General features: G+C 44.5%; 1 protein-coding gene across 1 annotated transcript in view; it reads right to left on the bottom strand.

Moving 5' to 3' along the window:
• The window catches only part of SETD7 (SET domain containing 7, histone lysine methyltransferase), a 241,934-nt gene that overhangs the window by 67,686 nt on the left and 155,632 nt on the right, over nucleotides 1-18,616 (bottom strand). Inside the window, exons 4-6 of the mRNA XM_078676690.1 lie at nucleotides 9,276-9,465; nucleotides 5,068-5,149; nucleotides 2,409-2,526 (exon numbers count right to left, since the gene is read on the bottom strand). Coding sequence (XP_078532816.1) covers nucleotides 2,409-2,526; nucleotides 5,068-5,149; nucleotides 9,276-9,465 — 390 coding nt within the window. The remainder of the gene's footprint in view (nucleotides 1-2,408; nucleotides 2,527-5,067; nucleotides 5,150-9,275; nucleotides 9,466-18,616) is intronic.

The following is an 18,616-nucleotide window of genomic DNA, read 5'->3' as shown; positions in this document are numbered from 1 at the left end:
CATGTGTGTTCTTCCAACAATCCTGGATTCATTTGACATTCCATTCAAGCTCAGACAAGAAAAATAAAAGTCAAAAAGTAGAATCTTCTTCCAAGGAGAAGTTATCCCTACTCCTAGACTGCTTGGAAGTGAACACAGTTGCTCACTTGGTCATATCCAAAGAGTGAGATGATGGACGGAGCACTGAAACTTCTGAGACACTAACCCCCAAGTGAGGTGGCGAAGTGAGCTAAGGAATGATGATAAATTCAACCCAGATCTGTGACTTGGGGTGAGTGTCTGAAAGTTTCAGCGCTCTGTCCATCATCTCCTTGTGCTTGCTTTGTTCGCCCCAAATTGGCAGGGTATGCCCAGACATGGGTTCCTTGCTCACTTTGCCACTGGATTCAAGCTAGCCTGGCTGAGGAAGGGTGTTACACAGAAACCGGTCCCAGAATGTTGTTTCCGGTTCAGGGAAGACCTGGCTTGGCAATTCGGGCTGCACTGTTCTCATGAGGCACAGGATCAAGACTGATTTGCGTATAGCTGGGTTTCAACTGAGGTGGCGAAGTGAGCTAAATAATGATGATGGATTCAACCCAGATCTGTGACTGGGGTTGAGTGTCTGAAAAGTTTCAGTGCACCGTCCATCATCTCCTTGTGTTTGTTTTTAGTATATAGCATATGTTTAAAAATAAATAATTAAGTTGAAAATGCACATTTCCCATAACCATTCTGTGGGCCAGAGCAATATCAATTGATTACTTTGCAATAGGTGACATGGTGAAGGCCAGACCCTACAAATCCTCTACGTTGACCATCCTTTAAACACACTAGCTATCTGAGTTATCCTACACCCGGTCACATTCACACTCCAGTAGAGGAAGGAGAGTAGTCAATCTTGCACTCTCCTGACTGCCAAACCTATTGCAAGAGCCATCCAAATTGGAGGGGCCCCAGGGCAGATCTTATACACCACTCCCACGCAAAAAACTTCCAGCTGTGGTGACAACTTCTATGCCACCAACTGGCTTCTGTGCCATCTGTGGCAACTTTTCTTAAAGGAAGACTTCACCGCCTCCAAACCCAGGGTGCCAAACCAAAAAAGTCAGTAACACAGTGACTTGTGTCAGTCAAAATTACAAGCTACAGAATTCTATCATTCTGCAAAAAAGGGCAGGCTGTACTCCTGAGGCCTAAGTCATGCACACAGAGATGACAAATGAATTAATGAATTAATGAAATGGCATTTGTATAGCCCATGGTTACCCAGGAGCATCCCAGCGCTGAGCAGTAAATAGAGGAAACAGGTCTTTAGCTGTTTTCGGAAGGCAAGTTGGTTAGATTCCCTGCGAAGGTACAGCGGTAGAGAGTTCCAGAGCTTGGCGGCATTATACGAAAAAAGCTGACTTCCACTTCTGGCTTTCTTGATCCTGGGGACTACTACTAAATGGAGCTCATCAGAGCGCAGTTTCCTGTTAGCCCTCATGACAGGAAATTGGACTACTAAAGTTTAGAAAGTTACGGAATGTTAATTGACTAACTGCACAGGCCACATTATGCCTTCTGGTGCTGCCGGATCAGAGATCGGTAAATACCTAACCGCTCCAAATTTCATCACAGATATACCACCATGTTAGTCATATGAAACATCTCAATTGTATAATTTCTTATTCTTTTTGAGTACTCAGTATATTTGATTCTGGCTCTAGGGGCTGAACAGTACTCTAAGAGATGTTACACTCAAATGCGAAATATGTGCTTACAGGGTCAGGTGCTTACTATGACACCGTTCATCATGAACACACTGAATTCCAGTAGTTTAGAGTCCACATTAGACAGCAAGTATATGCAGAATTGAACCTACCGGATAAAAGGTGAGGGAGGTAGATGACACATTAGGGAAGCTGATAGAATAATGGAAAATTGAGGCATGAGAGGGAAAATTGAGGCATGAGAGGGAGCATGAAAGCGCTTGACAGGCAATATTTAAAGGTATGAGGCACAGTAGTGTAATAATGAATGATACACATGAAAGATTGACCTGGAGGAGAGATATCATAATGTAGGAAATATGAAATAAAAATTGCCCACAATTTTACCATCAGGATGTGTAAAACAGATGCCTTGGATCAATGACACCACAAAAAGCATGTGTGATGTAGACCTGTGATGACAAAGGCCCATGGAGTATTTTCTGCAAATTGCTTAACTGGTGTTGTGGTTGTGTATCCTGTGTGTCGGCTTTGCAGTTGACTGTTATATTTTCTTTGTTCATCCTCAGTGTTGGTTAATGCTTAGTCATTGTATCTGTGTAACATTTTGTAAAGTAGTCTGGAGTGCTGTTAAAGACAGACCTCTCACTACGTTTGAGTAAGTAATACAGAAATAAGGAAAAGATTTGCAGGGCATTGTGATGTATACATTACCTCATGATGTGTGATGCGCACTCCGTTGTAAAATGACATAACTGTATTAGGTCCAGCAGATACTTTAGCATACAATCCTTCTCCAGCATTTGAAATAAGCGATTCAGCTACATACACCCTAAGGTACAGAGGAGGGGAAGAGGAGGACATCAAGTCAAATGTTGTATGCTTCAAAAATATTACAACTACAGCTGTTCAAGAGAATATTGATTTTGCACTGTCCATAGTAATGCACACTGTTAAAGAACAAACATACTACCCTCCCCACGCTAATACACACCCTTAGGTGAAATAACAAAGTTTTGCTTTTCGAAAATCAGTCAATGCAAAGGACAAACAATGCGGTTGTGCCTTCAGAGATAGGAAATGGCAGCTGACCCAGCATAACTCCATTTTGCTTCTTTGATTCTTGGATTCCCTTTTTGGAACCGCTTGAGGGTTGGTGGAGCAGTGACCTACTTTGTTGCTCTTTACATCCGTTTTTATTTTTAGGCCTATCCACATATCTGGGGGGGAGCGAGAGTGGTGTTCAAAGAAAACAATATTTTTTTCGTGACTGATACTTATCTTTTAGCAACTTTAAGATATGAAGCTCATTTTAAAACGAGTTGGATTATTTTATACATTTAGAAAGAAAATAATATTTGTGGGTTGTTTTGCTCAATAGAAGACAATTTCAATGAAATAACCATTTTGTATTTTATTTTGATGGCATTTTATTAAATCTGAATAAATCAGTCCAGAACAGATTCGTGGAAAAGAGTAGATTTTAAAACCCTTTGTTATAAAATATAAGCGTGGTGGGTTTGCATATTCCCACCAGTACTTCATAAGCACGCTGTACTGTTTTTGTACTAAGGAGGTTTGAAGAGATATTTACTTAGGTATGTTTTTCTGGGACACTTTTCAAGAACGTTTTACAACTTTATGTGCAGTTCGCCTGCCAACCTTTATCATATCCAGAGTAAGACTATAGGGCCAGATGTACAAAGCATTTTTCCGCTTGCGACTGGAAAAATGCTTTTTCAAAAGTGCAAAATGCGATTTGGTAAACTGTTATCTAATCTCATTTTGTATTTGTGATTCGGTATTTGGAAGGGGTGTGTTTAAGGCATCCCTTCCAAATACCATATTGGGATAGTATGTATCACTGTTTTGTGACTCAATTCTGGTTGCGAAACAGTAATACTTAACAAGCAGTTTCAAACTAGTGGTAACCCATTCGCAAAGGGGTCCCCAATAGAATGTAAATAATGATATTTTTTTAAGAGCAGGCAACAGCTCCCTGGACTAGCACCTACTCTTAAAAAATGAAACTTCATGGTTCCATTTTTTTCTATTTTAAACGCATCCCATTTTCCTTGAAGGAAACTGGGTTACATTTATAAAAAAAAACAAAAAATATTGCTTTTTTAGAAAGCAATCACTGACATAGTGGTCTGCTGACCTCAGCTGGCCACCATCCCTGTGATGCTTGTGATTCCTAATCGTTCGCAAACTGCGATCTACGTCGTTAATATTCATGATGTAGGTCGATTTGCGACACATAAGAAATCCATAAATGAAACTAAATGAGTTTCATACATTAGGAAGATTGATTTCCTAATTGCCATTCTAAGAGAATCACATTTAAAATGTTTGTAAATCTGGCGTACAGACTAATTGCTCCCATTCAATTTGATACTACTTAGGAGCACATTCGGTACCAAAGGTGGCAAAATAGAGTTTACATCTTGTATTAATTAGAAAAATCAAGCCACACAGCGTGCTTTGAGAGAGCTTTAGAATGAATATAATGGCTGAAAATGTATTATTAAATTTACCCAGAAATACGTACACTGTAAACAGGTGTTCAAAATGGCCACCAGGGTAGTTCAATAGAATGCTGAAAAAGTTTTTGTGCATGACTCAAGAATGATGAGATGAGGGGTTTTCCAGTGTCCTGGACTGCACACTTCCCACAGAAGATACTATATAATTTAGGATTTGGTTCTGCCCAAACTCAAAGACCTCTGTTGACCAGAATATTGGCCAACTCAATTACATATCTTGGGATATTTAAAAGTTATTGAAATAATACAATGTAAACTGGTTTATTACAATATATTTAGGAATGGTAAAACTATTATCTCATTACATGTCATATTTTCTGGAAATTTATGAGAGATTACATTTAAACACAGACATATGAGATGTTTTGTGGAAGATTTGTGCTCAGGGACTTTCCTATAATAATCAGGATTGTTATAAAAATGTAATAAACAACACTCGGCGAAAGTGCATGTGTGCCCACTACATGAATGGAGGGCACTTTCAAAGAGTCTTAAATGCAGGTACCTTCAGCTCACCCAATCGTAAAGAGGATTTGACAGGAATTTTAGGGCAAACAATATCCACTGCACCCAGCCAATAACCATGCATATTCATCTCACTTACGAATTATGAAAGACTTAGAAAATGTACCATTCACTTTTGAAGGTCCCTAAAAACACTGTAACTCATGCATAGCTGTGGCAAGCTATCAGCTCCAGTTTCTGTGGCCTTATCTGTTCTGTAGAGAACCGGTTCCACCACTCATACCTTATAATCAAGCAGGTTAAATGAACTGTAGACAGAAAGAAACACTTAAGAATTTAAAATCCTTAGGGAATAAAACTACCTCTCTGACTCGTAAGGATCAGGAAGAAGTGTATTTGTAGAAATGCAAGATGAAGTAGACTTATCAAAATTGAAAATTGAGCCTAAAAAAAAGAAATCGATACAGTAATTAAATTGAGTGACCAAACTGAGACATTTGTCTGTTTAATTAAACCTATTAGTATTTTACATAGCCACAGGAAAAGTAATCTTCAATATTAAAAGGATGTCAAAACCACTTGCATGAAATACAATAGCTATTTTTGTGTACTTTGTACAGACCCAGATTATTTAACATATTTAAATTTTCCTCAATTTGCTCTCTCCGGTTGCCTGAAACACCCGGGGTTGTAACGGCATCAACAGTGTTGGGCGTGGCTCAGTTTGCACAGTTGCAGATGTGCTTCTGTCATTTACATGCCTAATGAAAAGTATGTGCAGCTGTACTCTGTTGCGACTAGCACAGAAGTGCATTTTATTGTTTCTTTATTGGAGGGACATTTTGTGGATTTTTTTCCAAGATGCACATATTACATTTTTCTTTGTTTGAGGCACATATTATGAAGTTTTTCATATGATGTGCATATTGCATTTTTCTTCACTTGTGATACAGTTTATGACGTTTTTCCTAACTACAGATATATATATATATATAAAAAAATCTTACCCTCTTCTCAATTAGGCAGAGCTTTATAAAAAGAGCACATTTTGATGGAAAATGTGATTTCAATAGCTGCACACAGACTAATGATTGGGCACATAAATAATAGGAACATGGTTTCAACTGTGCAAAATGATGCGTGCCCACCATACATTGCGCAAATTTCAAGTTGACCATGATATGGCCCCAAGTAGTAATCATTGTCCTAGTGTTAACATACACATAGTTGCAACATTTGAAAACACAAACAGATAGTTGGCCCACACTTTTTTTCAAAGAGTAGCCAAGGTAGAATCTGGGCATTCAAGTGTTTGGCGGAGGTAGGCAATGTGACTGGCTGCAACACGTAAACATTATGCTGTTTGTTAACATCATGTTATGTGTTTGGGACTAGTCATGGTATGAATTATTTTGCTGTCACAGAATAGTAGACCTAGGCAAGGAAAATAATTCTAACCATTGATGCCCATCAGAAACAGCTTCTTTGCTCCTAAGGGGCTGAACATATCATTGTATGTGATGGTTTCATGCAGCACATAAAAACTTATGAATGAGAAAACCTTCTGAACTTTTTCCTCCTTAATGCAATGCTCAGGTAAATTTGTAAATGGGTAAAATGAAGAAGTGCTTCATGGCCAACTTCACTTTAACTATCAAATGGGTACCTTTACTTTTAACTTCCTATACCTGGTTCCTCTGTGACAGCTGGCCTTAAGCACAGTCCCCACAGTGGAACACAAGCCTTTTAGCACACTGGCTTTCATCTCCATCTTGAGAAAAATAGTTGGGAACTAGTAATTGCTGTGGATCACCACAGGCTTCATGGGACTGGAAAGGAATAAGAACTATTTTCCTTGAATAAGGATTGATTGGCAGAATTATTTAGGAATTTCTGGTACCTTGTAACCGGAGGGACATTTGAAGAAAAGTAAGAGTATGTTTTTAGGGAGCTAGTGTGTAATGTTATTGTATTGGTCTTTCACTAGGGACCTGGAGAAATCAACTATTGCTAGATATGCTGGATCAATATACAAGGAACTAGAAACATGGTTGCAAGAGGGATTGATTCAAATTTACCTTGTCACATTGCTAGTAACAGGCTGCGATCCAGCCAGCCTCTGTTACTTATATCACCTAAAAAGGCAAAGGCCTCTAAACCCATACGTAGAATGGAAATGGACAAAATGTAATCGTTATTAAAACAATAAAAAAATATTATTATGTTTCATATATATATATAATTATTAATACCTGATCTGTGTTTATTACATATGTATGTCATGTAATATATTATTTTTTCAAATGTTTTAGTCATAGTTTTAATGTGTACAGTCATAGGCAATTTACCATTGGATGTTTAGAGGCCTATGCCTTTTGAGGTGATATTAGTAACAAGAGAAGCTACTTTTATTTTTATGTTTGCAAACTAAATCTTCTTGTGTTTTTGAGAGGTCACTCTTTCTTATAACTTCAGTCTCCATCAGTACAAATACGACTGCCATTGAGGGGATTATTTGGCCTTGTAGCAATCAATCCAGCAGTTTTCTAGCAACCACAAATGAGTGCATGCCCATTTGCAATTTGCAGTAGTTTTAAGCAGTGCTTAATTTGAGCTGCTGATTTCCAGTGCTCGGCACTAGCACTTGATTATCAACACCAGCACTTATGGCAGTCTGCCACAAGGTGGCACTCTCTGTCTAACTTAGCCGTATATTATTAATATAATGTACCTTTAAAGCCATTCTTATTGGGTTGGGGAGGGTGGAACAGTCTGAATTGTCAGACTTGTAAGAGTGTGATGGTTAGAAGTTCTGTTGTTGCTTGCATTGGCAGCACTGGCATGGGCAATGGGTGGTGCAAGCTGCAGTGGACTTCTGACAAGGACCCTGGCACTTATTATTATGATTTTTTTTTTTAGAAATTAAGCACTGGTTCTAAGCTATTATGCTAGACCTACCATATGCATTCGGAACCCTGTTAGAGGTAGTATATTAGATTTTGAGGAATAAGAGATTATTGACATGAATTGGGCTTCAACATTAGTGTCCCTTCCACATGTATTGCAAAGAGGTTCTAAATTATCAAAAGCAAGTAACAGGCTTAATTATGTTTTATATTTTGGAACTAATTGTAGCATGGGCAGTGTCATTTTCATGAAGGAATTTCTCAGTTTAGAAGTTCCTGTAAGAAAACTGAAAGTATGTACAACCTTGGTTGTACTAGGTACACTGAAACATGAAGGACGTTTTAAATGTGATTTAAATAACATGCAGGGATGCACAGGAAGAAGATTGGGGCCTGCAAAATATTATTAAAGCCCTAGGTAAGTCGCTACCCAAATTGTATGTGAATTTCAAGACCTGTGTGCAAAGTATATAGAAAAGATTATTCTCTAGATATGAGATGGGACACATTTCTTTTTCAACTGGCAGCACCACAAAGTGTCAACTGGGAAAAACATAGATATCCAATTTCTAGAATGCATGTATACCCTACATCGAAAACAATTCACACACATTCCAGGTTTGCAGGAAATCATAGAAAAGGCTAAATATATATAGTTTAGGAAGGCACATATGCTGGTAGTTTCTTTACTCAATTAACAGAGAGTACAGGAATAGTTTTCAAAGGAGGAGGGATTAATAAAACAAAATAGTAGTTAGAGAAAATAATCTATCTGGTGTTATGATGTTTTTACCACACAATGATATATACATGCTTCTAACGTGGGAGATCAAGGGAAGGGATGAAGGTGGTACAACACTAAACCATAGAAAATAAGTTATTTTTTGTAAAAGACTCTTCAGGGTATTTTATACAAAGTACCATTTTGTCACACTGTTCTTAGTACTCCTTGGATCCAGTTTGGAAGAGGGCAGTGTAGAACATCTTTAAAGACTGCCCATAAGAGAAGAACTTTAAACCGCAGGGTAAAACAGAGGATATATTTATATTTGTAGAACCAATTTACTCGTAACTCCAGCTTCGAGTTCCCACCAAATAAAAAACGTAATTTACATCATTATATGCACTTGTATGGTATGGTCAAATGTGCTTGTTAACGCACACCATGTAAAAGATACGGATCCCAAAAGACTCAGCATTTCCTTTCAGGTGGATATCATATTTTTATATTGGTAAACACAATATTAGCATAATTATTGTTTCCTGCAACAACTGGCTGAGAAATGCTATACATTATATAAACGTCTAAATAACATAATGAGGTAGACAATACACCAGAAAAAAGTTACCTGAAATTAGTTTAGTTATGTCGGAAGTTTATGTACTGCTAATGCAACAAGATGTTTAGTGTATAGATAACACATTAAGCAAAATGGCATCAACATAATGCACAGATTTAATAAATTACCAACAAAGCATAAAGTGTGTTTGGACAATCTTATTAACAAAGTTTTCTGTAAAATAAAGTTTTTTCAAAAACTAATTTGGCTACAAGCAATTTAAATATCACATTAAAACAAGAAACCAAAGTGAATTTAGGATACACATTCTGACTACTGTACAGGTTCCTAAAACACAAAGGTTCAGAGATTGATCAAACTTACTGTCTGGCACCACATCAAAATGAGGTCTGCCCTCCTCTATAAATTTGAGGTGGGCTAATTTTCCCTCTATCATCTCTCCATCTATAAACTTTCCATAAAATGCTGTTTTTCCGTCAGGATACACATAGGCGATCTTCTCCCCAGTCATCTCCCCATCTTCATTCACTTCTCCAACAAGGCTGCCTCCATCCTGCCAGTAAATGAAAATAGAATTTTAGAAAGTGTGCAATATTTTGATGTCTTTTAAAAATGACCAGTTTTTAACTCAAAATGGAATATCCAAAATAGTTTCAGGGTAACATTTAAGTTGCTTCTTTCATTTTATCAAACTTCCAATATATGGCTAAAGCCAACATTTTAAAAGTTATCCTTACATAGTGCAAGGCAGTCTTTGTTGCATGTGGTAAATACATTTACTTTGTAACACATTTACCACAACACTGAGGGGCCGATTCCGATCTGGGTCGGTAAGCTCTCTGACCGAGCTGGATCCGGAGTGTTTTCCGACCGAGCCGGACTCCTGAAGTCCGACCGAGCAAGTACAATGTAGCTGCATGCTGCCAGACTCAGTTTGTCAATGGGAGCCGGTCGTACAACGCGTACATGGCCTCCCATTAACTGAATGGGTTTGTCTCGCACAAGGGCGCCCCCTACAGTGAGTACATGTCGGTGCCATACTCACCGCACATGCCTGTGTTGGGGAGACCCTTGGGTCTCCCCCTGTGTCCGAGTCGTAAGGCTGCAGGTGATGGGGGGTCCGACGCGACCCCCAAAGGCAGCTTCCCAAACGTTTTGCGAGCCGGAAAGTTCGGCTCGATGCAGCTGTCTGACACGTGCATCGTACTGGCTTGGCCGGAATTCGCCTCCATTGCATTGCACCGTTTGCTTACGGACGAGGCGTACAGAGCCGTTCGGACCCGGAAACGATTCGGCCGGCGATTTTGCGTTTCTCGCATCGTACTTGCAGCTGTACGAGTCGGGCGCAGAATATGCGTACGGCTCGTACTTTTTACGGCCGGATCGCTTTTGGGGAATTTTCCGAGCAAGATCGGAATCGGCCCCTGAGTAGGAAATAGAGTGGCAAAAATGTCCCTTAAATTATACCCAGCATGGTATATATCTTATGACACAAGTACTAGATACCTGTAAATACCAATAGTCGTTTTTGTCCAATTTATTGCAAAGAACCACAAATTAGTACGAGCCAAAATATTTTGTGACAGACTTCTTTAAGAAATGTATGCCACTTCGGGGCCTTAACCCGGGAGCAATTAAACAAATGTTAGCAAAGTTGTATTTTAATATACTGTTACCATGTAGATTGTTAAAGACAAAATACATTTCAGTTATAATGTATTTCTGAAAATGCCAGACCATAAGCTTATCCTTCTTTTACATCTGTCCTCCTTCAGGAATCGGAACATCGTGATAAGAAGAATGATTGATCTTATTGCAAGCATAATGCTGGTATGTGGCTCATGTTTCTGATTAACAGTGCCTAGCTCTTGCTTATACTCATGTGATCCCACCAGTACCCCCTCATAGGTTCTCCTCATCCCAGTCCTAACATTGTGAGGCAGTCCAGCCTCCCAACAGCCAATCAAAACACTTAAATTTATGTCAAAGGTCACATAAGCCCCTCCCACCCTCCGCCTTGCCTGTTTTCTGTTGCTGACCGACGGCGGTCGGAACACTGATGTGCTCCATGTTTCCTGTTGCCAGTTCCGAGTAGAGGGGGCTGTGTATGCGGTGCTGTGAGTTTTTTAATTGCTTTTTTGTGAAATGTGCTTACTTTGATGCATTTTCTGCACACGGCCGCAGCAGGGTTCCGGTCGGCTGCGCTCCTGCTCCTTGGCCAGAGCGCGCTGCCCACGCATGTGCTGGGCTGGGGCGGGGAGCTTTGTCTTGCATTCTGGCCTCGGGTCGTTCCGGTGCTGGGGTCTTCCAGCAGCATCCGGCTCCCGTGGACATGGTGTTTGTTCTGAGGCTTGGGGGAGAGTGCAGGGCTGTCCTTTTAGGTTTACAAGTCTCGTGTTTCACGGGACTTGGTTGATTGAGGGCAGTATTTATGGGAGTAGCTGGGCCCTTCCCCGTGTGTGTTGGGCTTCCTGTGTGGTTTGCTCTTCCTGCTTGCGGCCATGAGTGATGGGGCCTTTGAAATCCTTGTCCAAGCAGAATACTGTCCAGGAGCTGCAGGAGGATGACCTTTCGCAAATTTCCAGGGCTGATTTGCAGGATTTAATTAATTGCGCTCTCCAGGCTGCGCTGCTCGAACCTTTGGCTAAATAGTCTAAGGATGATGATGAGGACATGAGCAATTCCCCTAAGGGGAAAAACGTTCAAGGTAAGATTTTTCAGACATGTTGGTCCATATTCAGGAAGTGCTGGGTTTTGACCCTACGTCCTTATCTGATGAAGTGTTTTATTCCCAGTATAGTTCCTCTATGGTGGATGACTTGACCTTTCATGCAAAGGATATTCTGGCTAAGTAATGGCTTGAAGTAGACAAGCAGGGAATTCCTCGCTTTCTCTGGAAGCAGTATTGCCTGGCAGACTTTGACACCGAGTACCCTCAGGTTCCTAAGGTCAATTCTCTTTTGTCCTCCATGGCTTCTTCTTCTTCTTCCACTTTTTCTTCGGAGGAGGCTTTCCTGGTGGACCCAGTTGAGCGGAAGGTGGATTCCACTCTCAAGCGTTCTTCTGCTGCTTCTCATTTTGGGGTGCGTGCTAGCACCTATTTAGCCTATGCTTCGCAGGTCCTTCTCAAGGATTTTGAGAAATTGTTTGACTGTTTACAAGATCAAGGGGACCTACGCCTGTCTTGGCGCAGATGGAGATCTTGGCACAGTTCCTCTCTGATGTGACTTTTGATTCTTTGTGGGCCTTCTCCTCGGTTGCCGGGGGAGCGGTGGCAGGTAAGAGGTCTCTCCTGACCAAGCCTTGGTGTCTTGATGCTGCTCAGAAGGTCTTGGTCCATTAGCTACCTTTTGTGGGTCCACGTCTCTTTGGGTACGATTTGAACAGGATGGTGCAGCGGTCTGCGGAGTAGAAGATGATGTTGAAACCTTTTCAGCCTGTACTGAATAAGCAGGGGCTTCAGGGAGCTTTGCCTTCTAAGCCCTTTCATGGTCAGGCACGTGGTCGGCGGGCTGTGTTCCGTTAGAAGTCCCGGCCTCAGCAGCAGCAGCATCCCCCAGGTGCTGGACAAATGTGACTGTGCGATGGTAGGGGGTCGGCTCTGGTTATTTTTGGCCCATTGGTCAAGTATGATTTCCCACCAGTGGGTCTTGTCTGTCATCAGGATGGGTTACCAGATTCTCTTCCGGGTCCTCCCCCTCTGGACTATTTTCAGGTTACCCCCTTATCAAGAGACCTCGTATGTCGATCTGCCATCAGACGTCACCCTGTTGTTGTCAAAGGGGGCTATATTCCGGTTCCGGTGAAGTAGAGGGACCTGGGGTTCTATTCCACTCTGTTTCTGGTCCCAAAACCTGATAGTTCCTTCCGCCCAATTCTGAATCTCCGGGCTTTGAGCAAGTTGGTGCGGCTGGATTATTTTGGAATGCTCACCTTCCAGTCCGTCGTTCTCCTCATCCAGGAGGGCGATTTTTTGGCTTCTCTGGACTTGGAAGACGCCTATTTTCACATTCCTGTCCATCCAGCCAGTCATCAGCTCCTGAGGTTTGCGGTGCAAGGGTTGCATTTCCATTTTCAGGTATTGCCTTTCGGCCTCTCCACTGCTCCCAGGACTTTTACCAAGGTGTTGGCTCCTGCTGTGGGTGTTGTGCAACATCAGAGTTTTTCCGTGTTTCCCTATATTGATGATTGTCTGATCTCTGCTTCCTCCCTTCCTAAGGCTCTTCTGGCAGTGGAAGCTACGTTGGCCTTGTTCCAGGATCTGGGTTCAAGTTGAATCTGGCCAAATCTCATCTGGTTCCTGTTCAGAGACTTCAGTTCACTGGGGGTCTGTTCGACACCATTCTGGGGCGGTTTTTATCCTTTCTGTTTAGAACCTTTCCCTGCAGACTCTGTTGCGGGACCTGTTGAGTCGCCCTTCTGCCCCAGCTCGGGTTTTGTTGCGGGTCCCGAGGTTGATTGCTGCCACCACAGCAGTGGTTCCTTCGGCTTGCCTGCATCTCAAGCCCTTGGTGAATCATTTGTTGGCTCGGTGGGACCCCTCCTGGGAAGACTACGAGACTCTGGTTCCTCTCTCTCCTATTCTAGTTCGGGACTTAGACTGGTGGCTTTGCACTCCCAATCTGGAGAAAGGGGTGCGTTTTCAGGTTCCTCCTCCCCTCTTGTTGACTACGGATGCCAGTCTTTTGGGGTTGGGGAGCCAAGTTTAGGTCCTTGGAGGCCAATGGTCAGTGGTCTCAGGGTGAAAGCGCCAGTTCCTCGAACTGACGAGAATGGGCGGCCATTTGGGAGGCGGTGCGGTTCTTTCAGGTTCCTCCCCACGGGGCGAACCTGTTAGTTCGTACAGACAATCAGGTGGCTCGTTGTGACTTGAACCGCCAGGGGGGGACCAGGTGCACGTCTCTGAATCTGCTGGCTTTCATGATTTGTGCCTGGGGGGATTCTCGCCTGTTGGCATTGAGGGCTGTTTACATTCAGGGGCCTCTGAACTTTCATGCGGAGAACTTGAGCCGCAACATTCCGTCCTCTGTTCTGTACCACCATCTATCTGTTCCTTCATTCCGGGACCTTTGTCATCGGTTCGGGACTCCCTGGATTGATCTCTTTGCCGCCCCTCACAACGCTCTTCTCCCCAGGTTTTGTTCGGAGGTAGTGTGTCCTCAGGCTTGGGTGGATTCTCTTTCGATTCCCTGGCTGGGTGGGTTGGGTGGTTTGCTTATCTCCTTCCCTTATTTGCAGTTCCTGCTGGATAGGGTTGTTTTGCGGCTTGACCCAGCCTTTCTGCCTAAGGTTTCCTCCAAGTCACATTTGCAACAGGACGTGATCCTTCCTGATTTACCTAGAGAGGGGTATTCCATTGTTCCTTCTTCTTTGGATGTTCGCAGGGCTCTTCACATTTACCTCCAGAGTACTCTGGGGTTTCGGCTTTCTCCTACCCTGTTTGTCTCCAGTGGAGGTGTGGCTAAAGGTAACGTTTTCTACTTCTACCATCAGTCGGTGGGTGCGTTTGGCGGTCTGCCATTCCTATTAGTCTGTGGGTCTGTCTCCTCCGTCTCAGGTGCAGGATCGTTCGACACATTCTGTGTCTGCTTCCTGGGCTGAGGCTGCGGGGGTCTCTATCCAGGAGATTTATAGAACGGCCATATCTTTACTTACCTGTATTCCACTTACCTTTTCATAGTTTGTTACTCGATATTTTGTCCTCGATATTTTTGTACCACAATATTTTGGGGGTTCATATTCAATATTACTGTCATTGAAAAAATCACTATCAAACCAACACTCCCTGGCTGAACATCAACCCACTCCATGGTGCCTTTGTTTTATTTGTTAGAACATTCTGTCCGCTGGTGGTGGAATGTTGTAATAGCCTTAGCGCCCTCCGGAGTGTGCTCTACCGGCATTAAAGGCTCTCTCCCTTGTTAAAGGCCCTTGCCTTTGGCTTGGACTTTAAGGTTAGATTGGGGGTTTAATCACATGTAGAGACTTCTACAGCGGGCTCTTAGGCTATAAATCTAAGGGGGGAGGCTACTCCTAGGTAGTTGTTAAACAGGATGAAGTCAGAGGGTCCAAGGTGAAGCTGAGGCTTTACTCTACTCTATTCAGTAACTAGCTGGGAGTGCCATCTCCCTTGGCTAATATTGGTTATGTAAATCAGACCCTTAAATAGGGGTTGAAATTCATACATGTGTTAGCTGGTGTTGGACTTGGCCCTTCTGGCAGGTTCACCCCTAAACTTTTTGCTTTGATATGTGACTTGGTGTTGGTTGTTTTTGGCTTCTGCGCACTTTCACTGTGTCCCAGTGTAAAGTGCTTGTGCACTCTGAGCGCGTGTCGTGAGATTGGCCTGCCCTCCCATAGGAATGCATGGGGAATGTATGTGTCCATGGTAGTTCCTGAGGCGTGGGGAGTGCAGGGTCGAGTTTGGTATGTGCGAACTCGTGAGAGTAAATGCTGCGCGATGATGCGTGCGGCGTTGATGTGTCTAGTGTGGAAGTGCCACTTCTAGAAGCTGACATGTCTGTGTAATAAAGGTGAAATGACTGTCTGGCTTGTGATTGGCTGGAGCTGGCTGGTGTGCCTGGCTCCAGAAGTCAGGATGGTCTGCCCCGGTGGTGAATAGAGAGATCGACAGCCAGATGGGTGGGAGAAGTGCACCTGGGACCTGAATAGGGCTGGGCTTTCCCTCCACAATGCTGGCTCCGCCCCCGGTGGTGCGACTGATGTCCCAAGCCTGGCCAGTGAATGGGGAGAGGGGCTAAGCACAACAGAGTGCTCCAGAACCAGCTGCGTCTGGTTTTCCCCCACCCTGCACCCTAGAGACAAAGGGATTTGGTGTATAAAAAGAGGCTGTGACCTCATGATAAATGTTCTTGTTTCCTGACTAGAATCATCTACCAGGGGCGTGCTGCTGCTGGGGCCCAGAGGAAGGCTTGCCTCCCTGGGCCATGCCCAGCCCCTGAATGCCTTGAAGATCTTGTTTCTCTGGGGCCCATCTGCCTTGCCTGGGGGACTGGAGGACTCCCCTTTGCTGAGGAGCTGGTTGCTCCCTTTCTTTGCCCCAGGACCTTGCTGCCTCTTTTAGTGTCCTGGGAGCACTGTGCTTGTCCTGGTTTTTTACCCTTTAGGAGGGAATCTCCTGGTGAGGGATTCCCCCCGTGATTATGGCAGCGCGGGTGCCACCCCGCTTATTTTAATATTTTACTTGCAGGTGCCTACCCAGCCTTTTGCCCGCTTATTGGTGATTGCCCCACATGGCCACTTTTCATTTATTCATTTTTCAGGTGCCCATCCCGCTTTTTACTTTTTATTGCGAGGGAGCCTACCCCTCAAATTCTGCCCCCGAACATAGCCGCCGCCGCCCGCGGCCCGCCTGACTGTGGGCGGGGTCGCAGGACGGAAGTCCCGAGTGCGGCCGGAAGTGGTGTTACCAGAGAGGAGGTCGGGAGCCCACCCCGCCTCTTCGAGCCCCAGAGAGAGAGAAGGAGAAAAGTCCTCCTGCGGCCCGGGGCTCCCGTGAGCTGTGGAGAGCCCCGGGGCCGCCAGCACTGAGTAGGGTGAGGAGTCCGGAGCCTTGTGGGCTCCATCAGCGAAGTCCCGGTCCCGAGATGGGGGACCGGGTGAAGATGCGGCTGCAAGCTGCCTTGCGGGGCTCCCAGGCGGAAGGGAGAGCCCCGCGATGGTGCCCGGCGAGAGAGGAGCCGCCCCGTGACCCCCCGAGAGAGCCGGTGAGTTTAGACGGTTGGGGGGGTGGAGTCAGAGCGGCCCCGGTGCTCAGTGGGCCGCTCCAATGTAGCGAGACTTGTTCCTGGGCCAGAAGGGCCCGTTATTGCCCCCGGTAGGGGCCTGCTCCTTCTCCGAGCCAGATGGCTCCAACGAGGGGGGCATCTTCTGTTTCAGGGGCCCCATGGAGGTCCCGGGGGCCCATGTTCCCCTAGAGCCTGTGCGTGGCTCCACCGATGGGGGGCCATGTTGTTTGGAAGGCTCCAGAGAAGCCTGTGCTGAGCCCCGTGCTCCAACCTGGGGCACCTTTATTTTAAAAGCCTAGATGGCTCCAACTTGTGTCTTTCCAGAGTCTCGATGGCTCCAGTAGTTGTCCCTAAGTGTTAAAGGGGTCCAGAGGAGGCCCATAATCCTGCCCCCATTCTCGCCGCATGTTTCCAGAGCCAGATGGCTCCCACCCGCGCAGCAGGCACCACCAGAGCCTAGATGGCTCCAGCCTTTGGCACAGTCTTTGTTCCTGAGGGCCAGTGAGGGCCCATGTCGCAGTTTGCATCACAGCTGCCCAGCAAGTAGTGGGCAGCTGCACCGTTTAAGTTTTCCTTTCTAGGGACATGTACTTTGCATCTAGGAGTGAGACGCCCTCCTTCGCACTATCTTGGCCTTCCACAGCTGCGCAGCACTTAGTGCCAGCTGCAGCGTTTAGGCCCCTTGCTATTGTCCTCAGCTGCCCAGCAAGTAGTGGGCAGCTGCTACGTTTAGGTTTTGGTGCAATGGGGCAACCTGGACCTTGATGTGAGTTATGTGCTAATGCTTTGTGTGTTAGGAAATGTACTGTGTGTAGTATGTTTTGCGCACCCTGTGTTCTGATACCTCTAAATGTGGTTATGCTTAGGAGGTTGTTTTACCTAGTATAGTTATGCTAGGGAGTTCATGGTTCCCTGCTTGATATATGCCTAAGGTGGTTAGGATTGCGTAGGATGTACTTACCTTTTACCAGTGGTTACTGGTTGTGTGCTACATTTGCTATTTGGTGCTACAATTATTCTATGTTATGTAAATGTAAATGTAGTATACTTGTAAAGCGCACAGCTGCCCCAGCAACGGGGCGTCCCGGCGCTGTATAACTCTGGGGAACCCGTCCTGGCTTTCCCTGTGGGATGGTCCCTTGCTGGGAGTCCTCAAGGTGGAGCCAGGCATCCCTGGAATTGGTGGGGCCGTTGTGGAGATTAGGCAAGCTAATGCCCAGAGTTGCCGAGTGGAACCCCTGATTAGAGTAAGCACCGAAGCGAGAATTATCGAGTCCGCTGACCAAGGACCACGACCCTGCCGCGTCGGGAATTGAACCCTGGTCCCGGGCTGACTTCTGCTCTCAGGCCTGCTGCCTCTAACCAGTGAGCCACACTACTCCACTCCACTCCATGTTCCTAGTGCTATTCCTACAAAGTGCTATTTCTACGAAGTGCTAGTTCTACCAAGTGGTTATTCCTGACAGTGGCCCATGTGGCCCTGTCCCATGTATATAATCCCCTGTAAATATTGCCCCGTGCCAGTTGGCACAGTGTACCTGTGTGTTTATGATCTAGGGTGTTTATGGTAATACAAAGGCTAGTTGTATATATAAACTTGTGTGGAGTTCCTCTTGTGGGGGGGCCTGGGATTTTGTTGTTGGTGGGTGCATGCGTGCACAAATACTTAACTTACATTGCCTCCGGGATCAGCCTTACTGCTCGTGTCACATTGCTAAAGGGGTGAGCAGGGGTTATCTTTGGAGTGTAACTTCCTTGCCCTAACTAGAGTTTCTTACGCTTAAGAATTGTGTCTAATGTCTTGAACCTATAGCGCCAAGAAACCCAAGGGTGTACGTGCGCTCAAGAAATTGTTATCAACATAACATAACATAACTAGAGTGGTGGTTTCTGCCTGGCTTTGGCGCAAGCCTTAGCCAACCAGAGATCCCATTTCTAACAGCTGGTATGTTTATT

This window comes from Lissotriton helveticus, chromosome 2_1 (assembly GCF_964261635.1).
Source record: "Lissotriton helveticus chromosome 2_1, aLisHel1.1, whole genome shotgun sequence".
NCBI lineage: Eukaryota > Metazoa > Chordata > Amphibia > Caudata > Salamandridae > Lissotriton > Lissotriton helveticus.
This window is presented reverse-complemented; position numbering and strand designations above follow the sequence as displayed.